Here is a 20089-nt window from a genome sequence, read left to right on the forward strand (position 1 = left end):
CTAGAGACTTTCTTCAGTGAATAGTTCCGGGCCTCCCCTCCCCTGGGGACTGAGGAGGTGAGCCAACACTGCAAGAAAGGGCAAGCGGGCAGCCCCGTTTGGGGGATATGAACGTTTTAATAATTTTTGCTGAATTCCTTTACAACTAAATAACACAGATATTGTTATAAATAAAATTGTAAAAGAAAAGTCGTTTTTGTCTGCCTCTGAGTGTGAGATAGAGAACTGGGACTGTGCTTGCCTGTTTCAGCCACTAGAGGGTGCCCGACTTGAAAGACTGGTCTTCAAAGGCCTTTTCCTCTCTCAATCTCTCTCTCACTGTACATAGCAGGGGAAGGGGGTTGGCACTGGACTTGAAGACTTCTTTCTCTTGGTGATGTGACCTTGAGCCTGGTGACTTCACTTCTTTAGCTCTTAGGATAGCAACTTCAAGGTCTCTTCCCTTGTCACTTCTGTGAGAAAACTGCTCCTCTCCTCATTCAAAATGATCTTCCACATTGAGAGATCTCACCATTTAAAAAAACAACAACACATTGGGGTCATGAAGGTTTTCAAGATGGTTCCAAACAGCTCTCTACTGTGTGTTTGCTCCTGAAGCACTCACTAACTGTTCCACAAACTTCATGGAGATGAATTCATTAGAAGCTAAGAGTGGAACCCTGGATTCAGAAAAAAGGGGAACCCCTGAATTGACGGAGAGCTCTAAGGAGACCAGTTTGTCATGCCTACCAGCCAGCCACCAACGAACCCAGTTCACCTATCATTTTTAATACACTCTGGTAGCGTAGTGGTTACGGGCTGCAAACCACAAAGTCAGCAGTTCGAAACTACCAGCTGTTCCGTGGGAGAAGGATGAGGCTTTCTGCTCCTATAAAGATTTACAGCCTCAGAAACCCTGTACAGGGTCACTATGGGTCAGAACTGACTCCACAACATATAACAACAACAACAGGGCTTGACAGGGTAGGACAGCCACAGGGACTGTAAAACCCCTGCTCAGGGAAGGAAGTCTCTTGGAGAAGGTCATACAGCTTTACACTGGCCAAGATTGAGAGGACTGCCTACTCACCCCTCAATAGTTAAAAACCAGCTCAGGATGAGTGGCCGGAGAACCTGCACCCAGTTCCCAAAAAATGAGCACTGCCTTTCACTTCACCTCCCTCGCTGGTTCAACTTCTCAAGCCTTTTCTTCCCATGTGTCCTTCATTGGCGAAGTTATAGGGCTAAGCACTTCCAGAAACAAAGGACTTCCCTTCCCCTCTTAGTCCAGAGACCCCCATCTCCAACTTCACACTCCCAGTCAGCTCTGACACTTTCCTGCTGGGAATAGGTGCATCCTTGTTGATTGTTGAGAAAGGGGTTCATGCCTGCCTCTGGCCACTAGGTGGCATCCACACTCAAGCATCACGGGGTATCCTGAAGCCCAGCAAGGGCCCCCACCCCAACACATGCTATGCACCTGTGAGTGGACCCCAGCCCAGCCCCTCTCCTCTCTTTGGGATATTCTGCTATACCCTCTTCAACTGACAGTAGGTTCCCTTTTCTCCCCAAATGCCTGCCTGCTCCCCTCCCCACCAGTCCTCCCCACTCACCCCCTTCCTCTGCCAGGCACACATCTGGTGTCACCAGGGAGTCACTGATTCTATGCCTGTCACCTCAAGACCCTGGCCAGAGTGAGAGAGGCCCCCAGATGCAGCTTGGAACACACACCCTTCCCATCAGCATTCTCTACTGGCCAGGACCCACTGGGAAAGGATCTACCAGGAGGCTGCACTCAAACATTCCCCACTAGCAAGAAGAGAGAGGCTTGAGACAGATGGAGACCAGGGAGACAGAGATAGAGATACTGCAGAGGGCAAAGACCAGAGAGAGTGGTGTGTATGTGTGTAAATGGAATGTGGAGGGGATGGCCTGAGACTAGCAAAAAGAGGAATGGGGTGGGTCAAGACCCTAGAGAAGGACTTCTGTCCTGGGCAGCTCAGGTTTGGGTGTTCCCACTGCTCCTACACTGCTGTACTGGCCTTTGGTATGCACCTTGAGCTCAGGATTTTGACTGGGGTCTTAGGGCCTTGGGCCCACCTTGTCTTTCTTCTCTCAGGCCCGCTTGCACCCAGATTCCTGGTTCCTTATCCTCTCAGTATCCCTGTCCTTTCCATGACCCTTTCTCCATGTCTGTTACATTCCTATGTCTGTCTGGTTCATTGTATATGCTTCTTTGTATATGTCTGCCTCTGCTTGTCTTCGGGACTGTTAGTCTCAATATACACCTGTGTGTGTATCTGTGTCTCACGTGTGTCCATCTCTGCCTATGGATGTTTGTCTCTCTGCCAAGGCAAGGGGCTGGGTGTGAGCCACTCTTGGTACAAATGTGCATCTGTGTTTTTCTGTCTCTGGGTGTGCTCCTGAGTGTGTGTAAACCAAGGATGTCCATCTGTGTGTGTTGGTATGCTTCTCGTGTGCATCTGTGTGTGTGCATGTGCAAGCCCTATATATGTGTTTGTGTCTCCAGGTGTGTGCCTGTCTCTCCATCTCTTTGCTTCTCCCCATTTCTTGTTGTCTAAATATTGGTCATATCACAACCTCAGACACAGCCTCAGCGTAGCAACAGCTGACAGCTCAAGACTACCCTGGGAGGGGAGTGAGAGAGAGACTTGGGAGACGGGAGTAGGGGAGGAAGCCAAGGAACAAATTGGGTAGAGGATGGAGACAGAGACAGAACTAGGGAAGGAAACCGAGACAAGGACAGAGACAGGGAAAGGGACAAAGAGAGAGAGGAGCTGATGGTGAAAGATGGGACAGTGGAAAGAACAGAGACTGCACCAAGAGGCTGGGCAGGCGGTGCTGTGCAGCCTCTTCTATCTTGCCCCCCCCCCCCGCCCCCGTCCAGTGCACGCTGGTACGGTAGGGGATCAGAGTTTGGAGGGAGGATAAAGGTGGACCATCAGTTGGGTCAGGGGATCGAGAAGGTGCAGTGGGGCGGGGTAGGGCGACAGGAGCCGTTTGTCAGCCCTATTGACAGACGTGATGGGGTTTCCGTCCGTGATCAATGATTCTCATCTCCGGGCCGAATGAGCCGCGGGGCGCCCATCCATCCCCGTCAGCGTTGTGCAACGGCAGCCGCCTGAGGCCCCGCCCGCGCTCACCTCGGCCCTGCCCTGCTCCTGCCCTAGGCCTCACCTGCGCCTGGATCATAAAAGGGGGCTGGAGTATTGAGGGACCCCAGTTTTGTGGACTGCCTAGCCTCGCCAGGCGCCAGGTTCAGTCTCCACCGTGCCCTTCTTCATGTGTACAATCCCGGGACCTCAGACCCCACGCCCTATCCCTTGCCTTCGAGGAGCAGATGGGGCCTTCGAGGAGCAGATCAGGCAGGCCTCTTGGTGCAAAGTCTGTGAGCCCCTCGAAGCCCTCAGTTTCGCACCTGGGCTGGGGGCGTGTCTGGGGCGTGTCAGGGTGAAAGTCACCTTCGGTGCCCCCAGCCGAGCGGGAGGGGGCGCGCAGGGCGCGGCCAGGATTGGAGAGCCGCGGAGCCCCGCCCCCGCCCCTCTCCCCCCCGCCCGCCAGAGTCAGACCAACTTTCTCCCCCGCCCGCGCCCCGCCCCCAGCGCCTAGCTCCGCTCCTTGCGCTCAGTCCTCTGGCCGCGTCGCTGCTCCCGCCGCTCCCGCCACCACCCCATCGCCACCGGCGCCGAGCCCCCCGCCCGCCCCGGGACCCACCCTGCCCACCCCGCTCGGCTGTCCGGGAAGATGCGGCTGCTGCCAGAATGGCTTCTCCTGCTCTTTGGCCCGTGGCTCCTGCGGAAGGTAAGGGCGGCGGGGCCGCATAACGAACGCGGGGGTCCCGGGACGCGCCGGTCCCGGAGTGAGGAGGGTTCTGTGCTCCTGCCCCGCCCCCAGCTCGACCGGTCCCAACTTTGCACAGCATAGGGACCACGGACAGACAGACTCCTCGATTCAGGACTGGCGCTCTACAAGCGCAAGTTGGCTGAGGGTTGGGGGCGGGAGGGGGGGCGCCGGGGATGGAGACCCGGCCGGGATCTGGCACCAAGCTCGGCGGGGGAGGGGACAAAGCCCGGCCCGCGAGTGCGCCAGACGGAGCGGGAGTGCGAGACCGACAGACAAGCCTGCAGGGTGTCAGCCTTGCCTTCGTTCCGCTCCAACCTCGTTCGCCTTCCTCGCTGTCTGTCTGTCCCTCCTTCCTCCCCCCATTCACCATACCCAGGCCTTCCTTCTTGTCTCTGCACATGTCCTAATGCCAGGTGGGCACTGTGTTCTGAGCACACGCACACACAAGACTCACACAGACATGACCCAACTTGGCTACAATCTCCCCTCACATTTCCCGCGGAGACACCATCTCCCTTGCACTGCCTGACAGACACACCCCCCTCTTGAGCCCTCTGATGGGGGGGTGGGCTTTCTGGAAGGAGTCTCTCCTTTGGACCACCTTGCCCCCAGCCCCTTCAGCTGCTTTGAACCCAGAGGCTAAGGAGACCAGGCTTGATCTGCCAAACCCCCTCACCAACATACACACACACTTGGAGGCTTCAAGTGGCTTATAAAGTGTACACATATGTGCTGGTGTGGAGTATGATCTGGAGTGCACCTGTGTGCGCGTGCATGAGTCTGTGGAAGGCAGGCTTGGGTGTCTAGTGCTGGAGCCCAGGATAATGTGTATGCTGAGATGGTGTGTGGTGTTGGTTTTGCATGGGTGAGTATAAATACCTGCTTTTATTTGCAACAATCTGTGTGTGCCCCACAGTGAGGGCCCCCTATCTCCTTTCCCCAGTGTCCCCTGCCCATGGTTTTCCTTTTTCCTGCACTCCAATTGTAACCCACCTAGTTTGAGGGCCACCTGGCATTATCCCCACTCTTTGTACCCCAGGTTCCAGCTCCTGCAGAATCTAGAGAGGTATATAGTTCTCTCCCAAGACTCTATGACACCCATGCCATGCATCCAAATCACACATAGCACCGCAGCAGGGTAGGGACTGACCTAGTGAACCTGTTACTAGGGCTCCTTGATAATCCCAAACCCACCTGATGACCTTGAGAGGCTGGAAGGCAGGCAGAGGAACCCTGCCACACAAATTGCTTCCATTGGCAGAAGCTTCTTTTGGCCTTGCTGTCCAGCTCTGCCCTTAGACGATTTTGAGGAGGGGAGTCTGTGACCCATAAACCACCCAAGTGTGTAGGCCTGGGGTCAAGGGGAGGTAACTAAGATCCTCCCCCTGTCTCTCCCTTCTATTTCTCCCCCACTCTCTACTTTCCCCACCAAATAAACTCCCCTGTGGACAGATCTGGTTTAATTTCCTTTGCCCCCAGAAGGAGAATGAAACATCTGGTGGAGACTTGAGGGAGAGTGAGCAGGAGGTTGTGAGTGATGGGAATCTAGCTGAGTGCATGTGAGATATCTGCAGCTGGTGAAGTCAATGGAAGAGAGTGTATGTTGCCCTTTAGTCCAGCTTGTGTGCATGTGAGAATCTGTGTGTACACAAAGTGTGTGTGAATATGTAAAACTGGGGGGGGGATAGATAAGTGTTTCTATGCCTGAGTACCCATCTGTGTGTGCTTACATGTGTTGTGAAGGTGGTGTGTACACAAGGGTGGATTTCGAGTACATCTGTGTACTTGGGCTCATGTGTTGTACCTCTGGATGTGAGTCTCTGGGGTTTGTGAGCGTGGGTCTGGGTGATTGTGGTTTTGGAAGCATTTGAGAGTGGGGATGACATTGGCACGCTCAGGATGTGTTCTTATATCTGAGTGTGTGCTTGTGTGTGCCTGTGCTTAGTGGAGTGGTGAAAGACGAGGCTGGTAGTGGATAAAACAATGGTGAGGGGCAGTTTACAGGACACTGTAGGATAAACACTGGACCGCTAACCACCAGGTTGGTGGGCTCAAACCCACCAACCACTCCTCAGAAATCTTATGTTGTTGTTGTTGTGTGCTATTGAGTCAGTTCCGACTCTTAGCAACCCTGTGTAGGGTTTCCAAGGAGCGACTGGTGGGTTTGAACCTCTGACCTTGTGGTTAGCAGTCCAGTGCTTATCCTACAGCACCACACCAGGACTCCCGGAAACTGACACAACGGCACACCACCACCACCATGAGTCTAACAGACTGGACAGCACTTAACAGTCTTCAAACACTAACCACCCTGCCTTTTCCCCTCCTCTGCTCTCCCCTCTCCTCCCGGAGCTCTCTCCTTCCTTCTTTTTGCTCCTCTCTGGGCTTGGGACTCCTGGCTTCCTACCTGCCCCCTCCCCCGCCACACACACACACTTCTTCAGGATATTTCAAATACTGCTTCTGATCCTTTTCTCCCTCTATGTCTCTGCCTCCCTAACCCCTTGCCAAAGCAGCTGCCTTCTGGGAGAAGCAGCAGGCGATCAATAGTCACTAATCACTAATCACTAATCACTAATTAGCTGAGGGAGGGCAGGGGCGGGGCCCTGTGGGACCATTCGGCTCTATCCCGCCTAGGGGAAGGATTAGGCCTGAAGCAAATCTCTCTGAGCTGCTGGCCTCTGCCGGCCCCTCCTCCCACCGTCTCGTCAGTCTGCTTCCACACCCGCTTTCGGGACCCCCCAGCTAATCTCTGGTTGGGCCACTTAGGCACGTGCAACCCGGGCTTTGGCCCAGAGCTGCTGGCGGGGATTTGGGGTAATCAGGGCCTGCAGCTGGGCCAGGGTGCAGGGGGTGGTGTGTGGCTGAATAGCTCCCTTGAGCCACAGCCTTCAAGGCAATGGAAACCCCAGTCCAGAATGGGAAAGGCACCCTTTGGCTAGGAAAAAGTAGAGGGTCACGAGGTTAGGGTAGGGAAGGAGCCAGAGATCTAAGACTGGAGAAGAGGTGAGATAATTTGCGGACAAAAATAAGATGAGTAGGGGCAGAGAACAGGTAGTTGGGAAGAAGATAGATAACCTTCGAAAGAGACAAGGTATGTTGGAGTGAGGTGCCAACAGAGGTTAGAGATGGGGTAATTGGCAAGAAGATGGAGAACTTTGGATACAGCTACCACAAGATGGGCAGGAATTCTGAGGGGGCCAGGGTAACCAAGAGGAGGCAGAGTTACAGAGAGGGGGCAAGGTCATGGGGAAAGAGTTCCAAGACATAGCTTTGGGGGACGCAGGTGGGCGTCGCCGGACATTGGATAGGGCAATCTGCCAGACAAGAATGGAAAGCTGGGAGCGCTGCCTTGAGCGCTTGAAATTGGCGAGCTCCCCCTCTCCCCTGCCAGCCCCTCCTCCACCTCCCCGCCCACTCCCCCTCCGGCTCGGGCTTCGGGCTTCGGGCTTCGGGAAATTACATCCCCGCTCCGCGGCCCCCTCCCCCCTTACCGCGCCCTGGAGCCCGCGCCTTTATAGGCACATTTATTGCAATAATAAAGTGAGGCGCGGGGCGGGGGGCGGGGGGCGGCCGTTCCCGGGGGGACCGCGCCGGCTCTAGGAAGCAGGGAAATAAAATAAAATAAAATCAAAATTCAGATAACGGTGAGCCTTGCGCTGCAGGCCGCAAGCAGCGAGCAGGCGGGGCTGAGGGGGAAAGGGCTCCCGCCCAAGGGCAGAGCCGTCCCATCAATGGTCCCTCAACCTCTGGCGCTGTAGAAGGATCTCCACCTGCCTGACCCCCTCCCATAGCTTGATCTTGCCTAGTCTTCTATCTTTTGCGTTGATTTGTCTCTCATTCCTGTCCTTAGCTCCAGTCTCCATCCTTGTCTTCCACCTCCTTACCAGACCTCCATTAACTATACCAGTCCCCGTTCCTATCCCTCATCCCCCTGGTCTTGGCATCACTTGCATAGACATCCCCATTTCTGCCCAACAACCTTTCCCCACCCACAGCCCCCATTTATGTTCCCACTCCCTCCTGTCCCCATCTCCAAGTCCCAGCCCCATCCTCATTCCTGCCTTACCCAATGTATATTGAGCACCCATCATCTCTGTGCTCCCCATCCACATTTTGGTCTCCATTCCTTTCTAACCCCCATCTTCATCCTCCTGGTTCCTACCCCATCCTCCTTCCTGTCTCTGCCCAATTCCCATCCACCATCCCTAATCTCCTCATCCCTGACCACCCACCCTGGCCTGTCCTTACTCCACCCTCATCCTACAACATATACCTGTGCCTTCCCAGTTCCCAATCCCAGCTCTCATCCATGTCTGTCCCAGTGCTCAGCCCAGCCTATCTTGTTCACCCCACCTCTGTCCTCACCTCCATCTCTGTTCCTGGTTCAGCTAGACTCCAGGCTGCTCCACCCCGACCTGACTGCAGTGCCCTTGCTTTTTTTCTAGGTTCCTGGGCTCAATATGTTCTACCATCCTCTTCCCAACCCAGGCCCTGGCCACTGGTCCTTCCCCCTGCCCGAATTCTGGGGTGGGGGACCTGACCCACACCGCAAGAGAACAAGCCAGCAACTGGTCTTGAGGCCCCAAGGAGGTGTGCCCTGCAATGCGGCTGGGGGGCTGACAGCCTGATCCTCCCCCCTCTATTCCCAGTCCCATCCAAAGTGAGCCCCCTACCCCCACCCACTGGAGTTTATTTAGCAGCAAGAGATGGCCTCAACTCCCCTCCGGTGCGTGGGCCATGATGCCTGATGCCTCGGGGGCAAAGCGCTCCTGGCACGACTCCCACCCTTCTTGGGCCTGGAGAAGCTTGACAAAAGCTCCCCCCACCCCAGCGCCATGCACCTCCACTCTCAGCGCAGACAGCCGCACTAGCCTCTCCCCTCTGAAAATGTCACCGCACCCAATTAGCTTAATTAAACCAGTTCCAGAACAAGGGGACCCCTCCTGGACAACACCCTGCTCCCTCCCGCTCATAGCTGAGGAGGGGAGGGACAGCACCGTAGGCTGTGGGCAAAGAGGAGCTCCCTTACCACCCTGCTTTCCCTTCACTCTTGCCCCCACCTATGATTGGAGACAGACAGACAACTTGAAGAACAGAGGGAGAGAAACACAGTTAGACAGAGATAAGGAGAAATACTGAATCACAGAAGGAGGAAATCTGAGACAGAGTGAAGAACAGACTAAGAGACAAAAAGAGAAGAGTCAGGAGGGGAGAGTGAGAGCTGTAGAAACAGTGAAGGAGCGAGGGTGAGACAGGGAGAGAGACAGCGCCGCACGAGCAAGGAAGCCAGAGGGAGGATTGGATTTGATTTTATTCCATGTTCCCATTTCTCGGCTCGGTTCCTCACACTCTGGCCCCTCCCTGTCCCAGCTCCCCCCAAGGTCGCTTTGGCTGCCCCTCCCAACTCTTTTATCTTGGTTGTCTCTTGTGGTGGGTGAGGGTTGCATATGCCCAAAGCTGGGAGATTTGCTGGGATCAGAAAAGCGGAGACAGCAATTTGTCTAGGATCATGGGGAGGATGCCCCCTGTACCCCTTGCTGCCTTAACAAATGTTCAACCCCTCCCCCAGCTACTGAGCCAAGACCCCCCTCCCTGGCTCCTCTGAAATGCTGAGCTGGAGTGCCAGGAGGTGCTGAAGGGGGATTCATAGGCATTTAGGGTCACAGCAGCAGATAGTAGGGACTGATGGTTGTCTGGGCTTCCCCAGTAAAAAGTAGTTGGGTCCAGAGGGGTGAGAAGATTAGGAATCAGAGTTCAAACAATCTCCCAACCCTTCAGCTTTCCCCGTAGCCTCACCTACCCCGTCCACCAGTACCTTCTTCTGGGATCAGACTCAGAGGATTTGACCCCCTCCTCCTGGGACACCTCTCTCCCCATTTCCCCAGTGGCCTAGGACTCCTTCCCCCACCCCTTCTCAGATCCTCCCTCCTGGCTCTAGCTGTCAGCCTTGACCAGTCTGTCTAAGTTAATCACTCTTGTCACCCCCAGCCCCCTCACCTGGGTAGGGAGGAGGAACAGATGGGAGGGGGAGTTAGGGGGGCGATAAATATGTATGATGAGCGGGTGGTGGCAGCATTAATAACCTGGGATTGCAGTGCTGCAGGGACTGGAACCAAGGAGTGGAGATTCTAGCCCAGCAGCTTGGCTCTGCCACTCCTGTCCCCTGTAGCTACATGGTGTATACATACTTGTATGTGCAAACAGAGAGGGCACCCATGCTGCCAGGCATCCTTACCTATACAAAACTCAACCTACAGGCTAGTGTGGGACACACCTCCCCCCAAGGACCGTTCATGTACAATTCGCATACATACCCACCTCCCAGTGGGAACACAGTGAGACTATAATTGTTAGAAAGAGCTTGACACATTGACAGAAGATGAAGGAACTCACACAGGAAAGTAACACCTCTGGACAGTTACCCACAGACCAACATACAGCCAACCCAGGCACACAACCTTGCCAGTCAGACAGACACAGTTAATACAAACAGACACACATAACTTCACTTAGACCAGCACACATAGACACTCATACATATACATAGCCACTGACACAACAGGCACACAGCCCGACAGACACACAAAAACAACCAACATAGGCAGATGCACACGTGCACACACTCTGGAAAGACCGATGACCACTCTAGGCAGATATACAGAGAAAGACAGCCATCCCAAGCCAATCCAGTAGACACACAAACACAGCTACTCTAGGTAGACTGACACACACACACTCCCCTCACAACCATGCGTGGACCCACACGCAGTCAGGGCCACGCCAAACAGAGGCTGGCAGAGGCTGACTGACACACTCTGACACGCAGTGCTCCTCTCTCTCCTGCTCCCCTAGCTGGAACGGCATCTCCATATTTCTTCCTCGCTCTCTCCCCGTCTTCTTCCTTCCCGGCCTCTCCCCCCCCACCCCCCTCGGATAATTGATGGCCCGGGCCAGGCCGGCCGCTCCCGCCTCTCGATCCATCTTGTACTCGCGCCCGTGCTGTCTCCCAGATCTCGGCCGCCACCTGAGACACACGGAGAAGGGCAGGGGCGGACAGGGGGTTGCTGCTCCGGCCCCTTCCAAGCCCAGGGAAGGACCACCACTGTCGGAGCTCTGGAGACGGGGACGGGTGTCTGTGTAGCCCCTAGTCTCAACCCACCCACGGCACCCAGACTCAACGGGTTTCCAGCGCCCCCTCCCTGGGTTGGAAGCTCTGTAATCTTGTCAGAAATGTTGGGTGGACTTCAGCGCCTCATTCTTGATACAAGCTGTTGACAGCAGCCATGGCCCGACTTGCTCGAGTCCAGCTCCTCCCTGGGCCGTTACTCCAAACCATCCAAGGGCCAGGCTAGGGGAGACAAAGCCGGGTCCAGAGCGCCGTGCCTTCCTCACAACCCACACTGGCTCTGGCTTTCTTGGACCACCTTGGAACTCTGTGAGAACTCAAGGATTCTCAACCTTATTTCACAGATGTGGAAGCTGAGAGACTTAGATAGATGAAGTAACTTGGCCAATATCACACAGCTTGAAAGGAGCTGAAGTCGTACTCGAACGCCCATTCCCTGTCCACTGCGAACCGCAATTCCATTTGATCTAGCAACTGTGAGAAGGCACTGGTTGTGAGCAGGGCTTTGATGGGATGGCCAGGGACAGCGCCAGCGTTCCTTTTTCCTCCTCTTCTTTCTTGGTTCACAGGCCGTCAGTGCCCAGATGCCGGAGTCCCGGAGGCCGCAGTACCTGGAGCTGCGCCCCGCCGCGGCCGGAGGGGGCGCCCCTGGCCAGCAGCTCCCGGCACCGAGTTCTCCGGACAGCCTAGGCACCGCGCGTGCCTGGAGCTGGGCCTGGCCGGCTAACCACACGGGGGCGCTGGCCCGGGCTGGGGCGGCTGGGGCGCTGCCCGCACAGCGCACCAAGCGGAAGCCGTCCATCAAAGCGGCCCGCGCCAAAAAGATCTTCGGCTGGGGGGACTTTTACTTCCGGGTGCATACCCTCAAGTTCTCGCTGCTGGTGACTGGCAAGATAGTGGACCATGTGAATGGCACCTTCAGCGTGTACTTCCGCCACAACTCGTCTAGCCTGGGCAACCTCAGTGTCAGCATCGTGCCTCCCTCCAAGCGTGTCGAGTTCGGGGGCGTGTGGTTGCCAGGGCCCGCCCCTCACCCTTTGCAGTCCACACTGGCTCTGGAGGGGGTGCTCCCGAGGCTGGGGCCCCCGCTGGGAGTGGCATCTGCGGGGCCAGGGCTAGGGGGCACTCTCGGGGGAGCGCTGGCGGGTCCACTCGGGGGCGCGCTAGGAGTCCCCGGGGCCAAAGAGTCACGCGCTTTCAATTGCCACGTGGAGTATGAAAAGACAAACCGCGCACGCAAGCACCGCCCGTGCCTGTACGACCCATCGCAGGTGTGTTTCACAGAGCACACGCAGAGCCAGGCGGCCTGGCTCTGTGCCAAGCCCTTCAAAGTCATCTGTATCTTTGTCTCCTTCCTCAGTTTTGACTATAAACTGGTGCAGAAGGTGTGTCCAGACTATAACTTCCAGAGCGAGCACCCCTACTTTGGCTAGCTCTCCGCCCCCACCGTAGCTCTGAGCTTTCCGCCAAATCCCTGCCTCCTTAGGTGGGACCTCTCCCCTTGTCCCGTCGTTCCTGTGGCTATGTCTACCCCGTCCACTTGAAGGGCGCAAGAGCCCAGCCTTCCTGGGGACCACCAGCAGGCGTGGGTCCCGTTTTTTCTCATGGAAAATGCTTACGAAGCTGATGGTTCCCTCCGATATACCCCAAAGCAGAAGGGCAAGAGCGGAGCTAGCTTCAGGATAGGCAGTGGTTAGAGGCGGTCCCAGGTGCCCACCGTCCATACTTGGTTCCCTTTGAGTCCCTGGCGCTGGACACGGGGCTCCCTTTGCCCGGAACTTTAATAACCTCTGGCCTGGTACCCTCATCACACCCCGACTTTCTTATCCTCAGGCGCTTGGCCTCCCGCTTCACCCTGTTCTATAAAGACTGGCCGCTTATAAACCCCGGCCTATACTCCTCTTGTTATGCCTGTCCGGTTGTATGCCTGTCCTCCTCTCCCTGTAATGTCCTGGGCAAAGACCGTGTCTTCTGTCCCTTCTCTCCTGCCCTAACAGTTCATCTCCACTTGCCCATCTCTGGTTGCTTCCTCTCGGTGATAATTTTTCTACGCCAGAACAGACGGGAAAGGGAATAAAATAAAGTGAAATCCAATATGCATCTGTGTGAGACCTTTGTAGAGAAGAGGGAGGAGGAGGTGTGGGCTCCTGTCTGGCAGAGACTTGGCCAGGACCTCCTCCCTTGGCGTTTCGTGGGGAAACTAAGGCAAAGACTGACCACTGACCGTAGCTATGATCTTGGAGGTCATCTAAGACTGGATCAGAGCGATACGAGAGGACCTTTGGGATAGGATTCCTGCTTGAGGGGGAGGGAGGGAATTCTCTTTCCTCAGGTACAGAAAGTGAAGCTGCTATAGGATGAGGGTTACCCTTAAGAGGTACTGCCAGCGGACGATTTGGAAGAATTCAGTCCAGAGGAGGAGTTAAGACCTTGAATGGAATGGAGATGCAGGGAAGGCGTAGGCAGAGCGCTGACAACCTGCTAAGTTCCGCGGGGTGGGCAGGAGGCCTCAGGTGGGGGGAAGGGGGCCGGTGTTTGCGGCATCTGGAGTCATCGATCTTCCTTTTCCTTCCTAATTTCGTGGGCGCTGAGTTTGCAGACGGATGAGGGAGGGAGGGAGGCTAGGCAAGAGGGGTGGGGGAAGGGACCAGCGCGGGTTTGGAGGGCGGGGCCGCGTCGTCGCTGCTTGCTGCGGGTTAACGCTGCCCCCTTCAGCCAGCTGCCCACCCTCCCCACCTCCGCCTCCAGCTCCTCCTGCAGCTGCGGCGGCTGCTAATTTTGTCCGCCCCCAACTCTGGCCGGGGCGTTAATTGGCTGCGGCTTCATTAGCAGTTTTCTAGCTCAGCTTCCCCCCTCCCCTCGGGACCCCTGGCTGGGGCAGAGGGAGGGGAGTTCGGACATGCTGAGGCATAGAGCGACTCCTCGTCTTCCTTCGCCTTCAGTCTCGGGTCTAAGTACCTAATCCGAAAGGGCCCTGTTCTCGAGGGAACTGCACATTGGCTTCAGCTGGAAACTGAGTCAGAGGTAGATCCGACCTATACAAACCTGAGAGTGAAAAGTCCGGTAAGCAGAAAATAAATATCTTCTGAAAGAATGGATGGATGGATAAATAGTTGAATGAATGAATGAGAGATAGATAGGATCAACTGAAAAGGTAGTGGAAAGTGGTTCTGAATCACAGATTGGATGAGGAAAAGCAACCGAGGATTCTCCTAGCACCGGCCTATTGGTGCACAGACCTGAGAAAATCTGCGGTTAGAGTGGGAAGAAAGGAAGGAATTTAGAGCTAAGAGGAGAATTCTGAACCCTAGTATGAGAACCAAGTGGAAATGACTGGAAAACACATTTTCCTATCTTGCCTAGGAAATGCAAAACAGTCACCTTACTCCTTAGGGATGTCCCAGGAGGACGAGGAGAAGATGACCATGGAGAATCTCAGGTTTGTGAAACAGCCGAAAAAGGGTGCAGATAATCCATACCAAGCATGTTCATATACAAAGTCTCATTTAATCCTCCCAAATCAAAAAGCCCTGCTCTGCAGTTCCTTCCAACTCTTACCCATCCTGCAAAGGGTTTCCAAGACTGTAAATCTTTATGGTAGCAGAAAATCTCAAGTTTCTCCTGTGGAGCGGCTGGTGGGTTTGAACTATCCACCTTGCAGTTAGCAACCTGATGCCTAACCCACAATGGCACCAAAATTTATTAATTAATCCCCAGGACATGCTTTTTTTATTGCTTGACAAGTGAGTAAACTGAGGCTCGGATAGGCTAACTTGCTAATTAGCCCAGTCTCTTGCTCTTCCACACCAGGATGCTTGCCAAAAACCCAAACCTAACTAAATTCACTGCTGGAGTCCTGGTGTGGCGCTGTGGGTTAATACGCTGGACTGCAAAGTCTGTTTGAATCGCAAGGTCGTAGGTTCAAGCACACCAGCTGCTCCTCGGAAACCCAATAGAGGGTCGCTATGTAACAGAACCAAACTCACGGCTATTCAGTCCCTTCCTACTCTTAGCTACCTTATGTAGGGTTCCTGAGACTATAAATCTTTACGGGAGTAGAGAGCCTCATATTTCTCCCACAGAGAGGCTCGTGGATTCAAACTGCTGACGTGGTTAGCAGCACAACGCTTAACCAACTAGCCACTTGGTCTCCAAGACAGTACACCATAACTTTGTAATTATCTTGTCAGGTAGTCATTGTACTCATATCTTCCAGAGCACTTAATTAATAATGCTAGGAATTCAGGAGGCACCCAATAAATCCTTATTGTCTTGGCAACCAACAGGAGTAAAAATAAAAACTGAAAGGCTTCAGGAAAGTGGATCTGTTTTCTTTCAGCGAAGGCCCGTTGACCTTAAGGCTACCGATGGGGAAGTGAGGTTAAAAGAACTACAATTCCCAAAAAGCCATAGAGGAGCCACCTCACGCATGCGTAAATTCCTCCCCTTAGGCCTTCTGTTTTTCGCGCATGCGCTCTCGGATAGGTCTTTGAAAAGCACCCCCACTTGCTGCTCCGCGCTAGAGTTGGTGACTGGACCTCCTGCGACTTCAGGCTGCGATGCTGCCCTTCTCTTTCTTCTGGACTTCCCGGGTAAGACAACAGGGCTCCAGATACTGGGTGAGGAGTGTAAAGGAAGTCTCCGTTCTGTCCCACTTCCCATTCACAAAAAAAGGCTTCCCCCAATCCCCGGCTTTGCCACGCACGTGTTCTGGGCCCTTGGGGACTGGAGGAGAAACCAGGAAAACACGCTTGTGGTGAATTGGGGATCCTCCCCCCACTCCCACGGCGTGACACCCATTAGTGGCATTAGTGGAAAGGACTGCGCTGGATGCTTTATGAACCCTGATGGGGTGAGCGAGAGGAGTTCCCGACCAGGACCCCAAGAACTAAGCCTTTCCGGCCGTCTCTGAGCGGGACATATGATGCAATCTGGCTCCAGTGTTTGCATCAGGGGACCCACAGCTGTGTGGGTTTTGGCTTTTCTGCTGGCAGAGATCCCCTCTCATCTTCCCCAGGAACTACTAAAGGCCTATTTTCCCACCTCCATTGCTCTACAGCCTGTGGCTTTAACCCTGTCTACTCTGCCTTATCCCACCTGGTTGGGGGGTGAGTTATGGGAGACCGCAGGAAGCCCCCTTTTTTTCTGGAACCCCAGGAGCACACTAGTGAGTTGCAGATTCGTGGGCTTCTTTAAGACAAACTTTGCCCTAGGACTTTGCAGAGAGTGGCTCCTGGAGGGGTGGGAGTGGAGGTGGGGAAGACTGTGATGAGGTAAATGGACCGGATCAGAACCACCCCCTGGACATTGTTCTTAACCTTGGCTCTAGAATTGACTTTTGAAGGTGGGCGTGGTGAGAACTGAAGCCAGCTGATTGGACAACTGGCTGCTGAGTTTGGAGCCATAGGGGCCAGTAGGTGTGGCTGAGGGTGATTTGGGGACAGTTTGTGTTTTTATTTGATCCTGACTTTTTTTTTGCCCCCTAGCCTCTGCAAAGATGCAGTCAGCTGGTCAGGATGGCTATCCGGGCCCAGCACAGCAAGACAGCCCAGTCCCAGCCTGGGGAAGCAGCCAGAGGCTGGACAGGCCAGGAGAGTCTGTGGGACAGTGATCCTGAGATGTGGGGGCTGCTGCAGAGGGAGAAGGACAGGCAGTGTCGGGGCCTGGAGCTCATAGCCTCAGAGGTGGGGCCCAGGGAGGTGGCTCTTCTCTCATTTTTCCTTTGAGATTCAAGACATTATTTTCCTCTCTTTACTGTTCCCTGAAGTAAAGGAAAGGCCAGTATAAGTTATGGGTGGTGGCATTAGGGATTGTCCTTAGCCTTCAGATCAGTCCTGGAAAGCACAGGTTCAAATGCACCTTTGACTTTGCTGGAGACAAACCCAGCATGGCCACTGGGTTGCTGAGGAAGCTGCTCTAATGCTGCCTCAGGCCTGGAAAGACGCTTGAGTGAAGGGAACTTTCTATGGAGCCCGACTTTCCCCTACAGCTTGGGACTTCTGCAGGGAAGGGGTATTGGGGCCCTGGGGAAGGGCCTCCATACCTTCAGAACAACAACACTGATACTGCCTCCCCACCCACCCCAGAACTTCTGCAGCCGAGCTGCGCTGGAGGCCCTGGGGTCCTGTCTGAACAACAAGTACTCGGAGGGTTATCCTGGCAAGAGGTGAGGGCTAGGCACCAGAGGACTGGAAGGCAGTAGCATCAGGAATGGTGCTCCCAGCTCTTGAAATCTACCTGTAACCCTTCCAGTGCTTATAGAGGAGTGGCCTTCCAGTCCTTTGCTATTGTTTCAAGGGACATGGTGGTGCCCTTCTCTGTGCCTTATATATCCCCCTTCCATGGCAGATATTACGGGGGAGCAGAGGTAGTGGATGAGATCGAACTGCTGTGTCAGCGCAGAGCCTTGGAGGCCTTTGACCTGGATCCTGCACAGTGGGGCGTCAACGTCCAGCCCTATTCAGGGTCCCCAGCCAATCTGGCCGCCTACACAGCCCTGCTGCAGCCCCACGACCGAATCATGGGGCTGGACCTGCCCGATGGCGGCCAGTAAGTGTGTTTGGGGTCGTTGATGGACTTTTCAGGCAGTATGGGCATGGGAGAGGCATTGAACTTCTGCTGTGTGCCATGCAGATGCAACAGACCACTCCTGTCCTCAGGTTATAATAGATGAAGATGAGACCCCAGTAACACCAGTGCCCAGCACAAAGTGGACAGAGCAATGTGGGGGAATACAGGGAGTAATGGTCCATGGGAGGGTGCTTTTGGAGCATGGAGGAAGGGAGTGGTTATTCCTCAGGGTTATTCCACTCCTTCCCTTCCCAGTCTCACCCATGGCTACATGTCTGATGTCAAGCGGATCTCAGCCACATCCATCTTCTTTGAGTCCATGCCTTATAAGCTGAATGTGAGTAATCTAGAGGTTGGGGCTCTCTTTGGGGAAGGCAAGGAACTGGTACCCTAGGCAGTTCTTAGGGTCAACAGGGGGAATGAGTTGCTTGCAGCCTTCTTATGACTTTAGCTCTTTGTCTGTCCAGCCTCAAACTGGCCTTATTGACTATGACCAACTAGCACAGACGGCCCGGCTCTTCCGACCACGTCTCATCATTGCTGGTACCAGTGCCTATGCTCGCCTCATTGACTACGCCCGAATGAGAGAGGTTGGTGGAAGGCACTCCCTCAGGGTAGAGGGAGGTTTTGGAGGAGGCGCAGCCTTGGGCAGGCCTGTCTATGTCCCCCTCAGGGTGAGGCCTATCTTTGTTCCTGTCCTAGGTGTGTGATGAGGTCAAAGCTCATTTGCTGGCAGACATGGCCCACATCAGTGGCCTGGTGGCTGCTAAGGTGATCCCTTCACCTTTCAAGCATGCGGATGTTGTTACCACCACCACTCATAAGACCCTTCGAGGGGCCAGGTCAGACTCCCTGAGGTCCTGCTTTGTGTTTCCTTGCCTTCTTCCAGGGCATTGCTGGGCTGGATCTGAGAGAAATTCATTCCCACCTGCAGCAGTGAAGACTTTGGCCTATGTTGGCCATTCCCTGGCAGGGAACTTGGGGGTGTGGGGTTACTGGAATGAAGTCCCACATCACCGGAATCCAGCAAGGGGGTCTCTGAAAGCCCTCGGGGGTACAGGCCAGCCAGCTTCCTCTGCTCTGTCTATCTGCTGTCCATCCTTTGTAGCTTCATTTCTGACCAACCACCTCTCACACAGATCAGGACTCATCTTCTACCGGAAAGGGGTGCAGGCTGTGGACCCCAAGTCTGGCCGTGAGATCCCTTACACATTTGAGGACCGAATCAACTTTGCCGTATTCCCTTCGCTGCAGGGTGGCCCCCATAACCATGCCATTGCTGCAGTTGCTGTGGCCCTAAAGCAGGTTGTTAACTGCCCTTGTGAGGCAAGGGAAGGGTATTGGCCTATAAGATTAGGCCCCTGAAATTGGGGCTGGTGGAAGGAAGAAATCAGGATGGGTGGTAGGGTGGGAGTGGGTCCAGTCCTGATCAAGGGCACTGCTGTTCCATTCCTAGGCCTGCACCCCCATGTTCCGGGAGTACTCCCTGCAGGTTCTAAGAAACGCTCGGGCCATGGCCGATGCCCTGCTAGAGCGAGGCTATTCATTGGTGTCTGGTGAGTCAGAGAGAATGGGTGAGGGCCTCTTTAGCTTGGGGCTGAAACCCAGCACTCACCATTCCCTGATTATTGTCGCCCCACACTCCCTTAGGTGGCACTGACAACCACCTGGTGCTGGTAGACCTTCGACCCAAGGGCCTGGATGGAGCACGAGCTGAGCGGGTGCTGGAGCTTGTATCCATCACTGCCAATAAGAACACTTGCCCTGGAGACCGAAGCGCTATCACTCCCGGGGGCCTGCGGCTTGGTGAGAGTTGGACTGGAGAGGGAAGAGCCAGACACTGATTGCTGTCACGAAGGTTTGGGCTTTGTTAATTCTTTTCCCTCTTCCCTTGCAGGGGCCCCAGCCTTGACCTCCCGACAGTTCCGGGAGGATGACTTCCGGAGAGTTGTGGACTTAATAGATGAAGCGGTCAGCATTGGCTTGGAGGTGAAGAGTAAGACTGGTGAGTAGGCAGAAGCCCCCTGAGCCCAGCCACTTGGTACTCCCCTTGCTGCTCTCTCCCCTAGCCACCTAACTCCCTTCCCTGGAGTCTGACCACTTTTTTTTTAATCCCTCTCTAGCTAAACTTCAGGATTTCAAATCCTTCCTGCTCAATGACCCAGAAACAAGGAGGCAACTAACTGACCTCAGACAACGGGTAGAACAATTTGCCAGAGCCTTCCCTATGCCTGGTTTTGATGAACGCTGAAGGCCCTGGGATATGAGGCCCACAGACTGGAAGTTACTCTCCCTCCCCACTACTGGGCCAGTGGAGGAGAAAGCTCATCTTCCCAATGTTTGATGGGGGAGAGAAGAGCCAAGCATATTCTCCTTCTAGAATTCATGGCTTAGACAACTTTTTGGTAACAAGACTTAGGAGTGTCTGGGGCTGTCAGCCTTCTCTGCCATATCTCAGTGTTAACAGACTCCCTGCTCCTCGCTCTTGGGGAGGGGGAGTTACCCTTCTGAGCCAGATGAAAGGGTGGGTAGGCACCCTCCTTCCTG

The 20089-nt window shown here is 54.7% G+C and overlaps 2 protein-coding genes across 2 annotated transcripts; both read left to right on the forward strand.

Moving 5' to 3' along the window:
- Nucleotides 1–3744: 3744 nt before the first annotated feature.
- On the forward strand, nt 3745–12405 carry NXPH4 (neurexophilin 4). The gene is made up of 2 exons (XM_006859463.1): nt 3745–3801; nt 11542–12405. Exons 1-2 carry the CDS (start codon nt 3745–3747, stop codon nt 12403–12405), a joined length of 921 nt encoding a protein of 306 aa, XP_006859525.1.
- A 3080-nt stretch (nt 12406–15485) lies between these two features.
- SHMT2 (serine hydroxymethyltransferase 2 (mitochondrial)) lies at nt 15486–19793 on the forward strand. The gene is made up of 12 exons (XM_006859464.1): nt 15486–15564; nt 16459–16656; nt 17059–17138; nt 17321–17521; nt 17798–17879; nt 18010–18132; nt 18245–18384; nt 18682–18847; nt 18999–19098; nt 19193–19348; nt 19440–19547; nt 19666–19793. Exons 1-12 carry the CDS (start codon nt 15532–15534, stop codon nt 19791–19793), a joined length of 1515 nt encoding a protein of 504 aa, XP_006859526.1. The 5' UTR covers nt 15486–15531.
- Nucleotides 19794–20089: the final 296 nt, after the last annotated feature.

This window comes from Chrysochloris asiatica, unplaced genomic scaffold, assembly GCF_000296735.1.
Source record: "Chrysochloris asiatica unplaced genomic scaffold, ChrAsi1.0 scaffold00033, whole genome shotgun sequence".
Taxonomy (NCBI): domain Eukaryota; kingdom Metazoa; phylum Chordata; class Mammalia; order Afrosoricida; family Chrysochloridae; genus Chrysochloris; species Chrysochloris asiatica.